The 5329-nt window shown below is 31.0% G+C and overlaps 1 protein-coding gene across 1 annotated transcript; it reads left to right on the forward strand.

The window, feature by feature from the left end:
- Positions 1-2291: 2291 nt before the first annotated feature.
- LOC109617850 (ficolin-2-like) lies at positions 2292-5085 on the forward strand. Its single transcript, XM_066087767.1, has 5 exons — positions 2292-2372; positions 3196-3335; positions 3580-3676; positions 3894-4058; positions 4832-5085. The coding sequence occupies exons 2-5, from the start codon at positions 3309-3311 to the stop codon at positions 5083-5085; spliced, it is 543 nt and encodes a 180-aa protein (XP_065943839.1). The 5' UTR covers positions 2292-2372; positions 3196-3308.
- Positions 5086-5329: the final 244 nt, after the last annotated feature.

The following is a 5329-nucleotide window of genomic DNA, read 5'->3' on the forward strand; positions in this document are numbered from 1 at the left end:
TAATTACTGAAGCATTAAGAATTCATTTAATTTGAAATCAAAAGCAATGATTTCCTCATAACGTACTCTTTTTTTAGGAATCGTTTTTCATGTAAAATGATCAAAACAATTCCCAAAAGGACAATTTCAGACGTGAAATCAAAGAAAACGAATTTTCAAGCTTTCTATAAATATTAATTTCATTACTCGCCGTTTTGCGTTTTTTAAATTTTAATTGTTCTTATATATTGCTGGGACTTGCGGCAAAGAACATTAAGAACGTTGAGTTTCAAACTTAAATGCAATTTTTTTTTTTCTGCAATACTTGGTAAAAATCAAATAAATAAACCATTACTCAGATGACGTCATGGAAATTATTCTCTGTTCTTGCAAAATTTGCACAGGACATATGCAAACTCTTAAATTTTAAACTCAAAATAAAAGGAACGCATCGTTTGTTATGTACCACTGGTAGAAAATAAAATCAATAAAAATTGATTCAGATGATTTCATTGATTTAATTCGCGGAATATTAACTTAATAAATATAATGTAGATACCCAGCTATATGGGCAAGAAAAATACCATGCAAGTATTTACAAATGTATTACACTTTTTGCAAATCTAATCACAAAATATAATGATACATACTTATTTTTTAATAACAAGAAGTGTTTAAAATCAAATTATGTAACACTATCCGTTTTCTATGAAAAGGGTTTTTAATGATAAATAAAAAAAAGTTTCGTTTAAAAAAACCAGATCATCTAACCCTGTTAACCCGATTAATGGGAAGTGACCATTTATGCAAAGTAAATAAAAAGAGAAATTCAGATTATGTTTTGGGAAAATTTTATAGTATACTATTATTATATAATACCAGTTGGCATTAGGTTACCATTACAGATATGATAAATGTTCATTAGTTATGAATTCCACCACTGCCGCCAATCAGTTTGTAGTTCAACTTTTTCGTATTTAAATTAAACATCAACTAAATTAACAATATCAGTGACATATTTCTAAAATCGATTAACATTTTTTCGCATATAAAGGATCTGATCATTTCTTTGTTTCAAGTGGAACACCATGGTGTCAAAACATAGCGTTGCCCGTAACTGTTTATCATAAAACATATTATTACATTGTTTATTTTACCGTACGGTAGCATTTGTGCTGTCCAGCATGTAGTTTGTGCGTCTGATTTGTGATATTGATATTGAAATGTAGTTGGGACCTTAAACCAAGTTAATAAATCTGATCGCAGGTTGGGGTTTTTTTTTGGAAAGAAAAGCCGGAGCCAAAAATACTGAGATTTAGAATGAGAGCTTATCTTTTTATATTTTATGGAATGGCCTGTTTGACTGTACTGCTTTGCTTAGTAGAATTATGTGTCGGAGCGACATCTGCAGTTGTATTTGGCGAAAGGTATATTGGTCCCGTTGTCCTGGTGGTGGGGATCATTGGACAGCAGCAGTGTCCGGGAATGTAAACACAGGCCCAAGCTCTGTCGTGGAGTCAACTACCGAAAATAGGAACTATGTTAGAATAGAACTTGACCAGGTCAGTTTCCTTTTTTTGTATTTGCTTACTCTATTTTCTGATTATAGATAAAAATTGTACTAAAAGCCTTATTTTGGTTTTATTTTTTTATTTTTGGTAGAGAGAACTGCAATTCTATTAACTTTAAATCTTACTATAATTTAGGTAATTTGATTCCGCTCATGATATGAAAAAAGACTAATACCTCTTTAATTGAAAAAAAAATATTTTCCGTTTAAATTAAATTTTTAAAGTCACATGTTGATCTCATCTTTCCTAAAACGTTAGACAGAAGTGATATGTACCGTATTCAGGATCTTTAATGTAAGCAAGATTTAGCAGAAACATGTGATGGTATCCACTGTGGAGTTTTTCTCGCTCATATTGTGTTACATTATTGGATATTATCAAATCGTTTTAAATCAAATTTGGGATTTTTTTACGTAGCTTTTGTAAGGATTTACATAAAAACAGATGCAAAAAATATTCAACAAAATATGTTTAGAAGGCTGTGGTGTCAACAAACTAGACAGCAGATCTTTCTTAAATTTAAAGATATGATATATTTAGCAAAAACCAAAACCAAAGAAAATATACATTTCACTTATAATAAAATTAAGGCATTTTCCTATATTTCATATAGAGCTCTACTTTTAAAGGAGTTCAATACAGTCCAAAATTGACCATGATCATCGAACCCTCTTACAATGTCGTGTGTCGATGGTAATTATTACATATCATATCGTTCCATCATGCATCTCTTGTAGACTGATGTCACAAATGAATGCCGGGCATGCTCAACTGATGATCTGTGTGTGACGCTCTCCAGTAAGAAAGTCCAATGTATTCGAGGTTGGTTAACTAATTGTATACTTGTACCATAGTATTTAAAGAAGCAAACATAATAACGTATGGCTCCTACCCTGGTATTCCAAACATAACTTTGTTGGTATCGTGTCTAAAAATTAATGGACAGTTCTGATTATATACACAGAACTAGGCAATTTCCAGCGTCAAACTAAAATACAACAAACTACGTATGTTTTAATCTTCTGTTCGCGTTGATTCACCATTTAGATGATCGACTGACAACTGGTTGTATTACAAGATGCATATACTCAACTTACCAAGTCAGAGAAAAATATTCAAAAGTAGAATATTGTTTATCAGAAATGTAATTTATTAATGTCCAGATGTTAATATAAAATTAAAATCATGTATGCGTACAACTACCGTTGTATAAAGTGAATTATAGGTCCAAAGGGCCCGGTGCAGATTATTTAATTTCGACAAATACTTTGTATTACAAATGTAATATATGCACATTTTCACCATAATAAACAATTACTTACCTACTTACTTACTAAATTGTAATAAATCTATCATATTGTATATCAGATGTTACTTTAGTTCAAATACTTCGTTTCAACGACCCAATATGATATTTTCTATCTTTAAATTAAATATAGCATTCAAGAAAACCAATAACATTTGTATACGTATGTGGTTACACTAATCAACTTAATTGCATTCACATCTATGTGCGGAATATATATATATATATATATATATATATATATATATATATATATATATATATATATATATATATATATATATATATATATATATATATATATATATATATATATATATATCACTTTCTTTTTTTGAGACAACGTTATTCCAAATGACTGCACTTCTCTGCACAACATTAACTGTGGTCTACCTAGTGGACTTTACACAATAAAGCTACCATTCCTAAACCACGTGACAGTTTTCTGTGACATGGAGAAAGATGGCGGTGGTTGGACAGTAAGGACATTTTTATATACTGTTATATATCTCCAAGGCTGAAACAATGGAATTGAAAATTGATTATATTAAGATAATTTTCTTTCAAAAGACTAATGTATGCAAACATATCCCTATATATGATATATTATTGGTTTGTAGAAGGCCCACACATTATATTAAACAAAGCTGTAGATGTGTTTATTCAAAAGACATATCGCATATCTTTACCAAAAGTCTTTTTCTTGGACCCTTGATTTTCAAGGTGTTTCAGAGACGAAAGGACGGTTCTGAGGATTTTTATCGAACATGGATAGAGTACAAAACCGGATTTGGGAATTTGAGATCTGAGTTTTGGCTTGGTAAATATTCCGTCTTTGTTCTAATTCAGACTCATTTAGAGGCTCTTATATTATATTTCTTTTAATACTGATCGGGGTAAAAGACTGGTCCAATTTTTATAGGAGAAGTTTAACATCATTTAAATTATTTCTAAGTGGAAACAATGTGTTGGTGCGTTGTATGTTTTATTTTAAAAAATAAAAAGGTAAGCTCATTTCACAGCTGTTTTTATTACAGGTAATGCCAAACTACACCACCTGCTGAGTCAGGGGACGTATGAGATGAGAATGGACATGGAGGACTTTGACAACCAGACACGTTACGTCAAGTACAGCAGATTCAACATAGGAGCCGAATCAACAAAGTACACATTCACGATATCAGGGTTCTCCGGGAACGTTGGTGGGATTTTGTTTCCGTTTACTCTAATGCATCTCAAAACTTTTGTCGACCATATATTTTTGTTAAAATAAAGTTTAAAGGGTAAAATTTTATAATTTAGGAGGTTTTTTTTTTGAAAGATAAATTTGATTTTTATGAGCACAATTAGAGAAATGTTGCATAAATATACCGGCTTCAAAAAAATATTTAAGCTTTGTTAACGGCAAAGTCATCCGTTGTCTTAGATTGTATATATTTAGATAGCTGAATTAGTTATTTATTTTTTAATAAACACATCTATGCACTAATATATCTATAAAATTATCGATGAAAATACATTAAAAAAAAACCCAACGCATATCAACTATACCTAGTTTACTTGAATTAAAACCATCGCTGTAACGTGTGTTTTATAAAAACTCTTTTCACACTAAATTACTTTCAACGTATTCTATTTGGCGTGTACGATATTTTGCGGAAATTAGTTTTTTTAACAAGTTGGCGTAAATTTGAATTACCGTATTCTTGAATGTGACTATTCTTAAACATATATGCATGGCAATTAGCGATGTACTTGATTTAGCGGAAGTCGCATTCCGCCAAAAGCGCTAAATAGAATACACAACCAAATGTAGTACGTTTACAGTATCCAACAGACTTACTAAAAAAAACATTGTCTCTCATGATACAAATGTACATAATTAATTTGAAATGCAGCTATTTTTTCAGCGTTTATACAATTTGAAATAAGACCTGGAAATTTAAAAATGAAAATACATGTGTTTTAACTGTAGATGATTGTTTTGTGCAAGTCACCAACAATATGAAGTTTACCACATGGGATCAGGACAACGATAGGTATTCAAGTAACTGTGCCGCCCTTATGAAATCTGGATGGTGGCACAACTACTGCACCTGTGCAAATGTTAACGGCCTGTACTTGGCAGGGGAAACCACATTAGAAAACGTAGGAGTCACCTATAAGTATTGGCGAGGGTTCAATTATTCCCTGAAATCGATGCAGCTCATGGTTAGGCGGGTAACATAGATCCCGCTAATATCACACTTCGATTTCAAATATTGGATACAATAGCTTGTTGCAATATATGATAATTGACATGATATCTTCTTTTTATTTCATTTTTAGCTGCTAGTTTATGTATAATTATAATAATGTCTCAAAATTCGATTCATTGGTTACAAAAGAATGTTTCAATATGTGATGATTGTTATGATCTGTTCTTTAACATTCATTTTTAGCCGCTAGTTCATGCGTCATTAGTTGTAGTTGA

The sequence above is a fragment of the Magallana gigas genome, chromosome 1 (assembly GCF_963853765.1).
Source record: "Magallana gigas chromosome 1, xbMagGiga1.1, whole genome shotgun sequence".
Lineage (NCBI taxonomy): Eukaryota > Metazoa > Mollusca > Bivalvia > Ostreida > Ostreidae > Magallana > Magallana gigas.

Excerpts from the sequence above, each read along its gene's own strand:
- LOC109617850 (XM_066087767.1), top strand. The coding sequence starts at position 3,309 with ATGGAGAAAGATGGCGGTGGTTGGACA. Across the intron at positions 3,336-3,579 it reads AAGATGGCGGTGGTTGGACA|GTGTTTCAGAGACGAAAGGA; the intron begins GTAAGGACATTT and ends TTGATTTTCAAG. Across the intron at positions 4,059-4,831 it reads AGGGTTCTCCGGGAACGTTG|ATGATTGTTTTGTGCAAGTC; the intron begins GTGGGATTTTGT and ends TTTTAACTGTAG.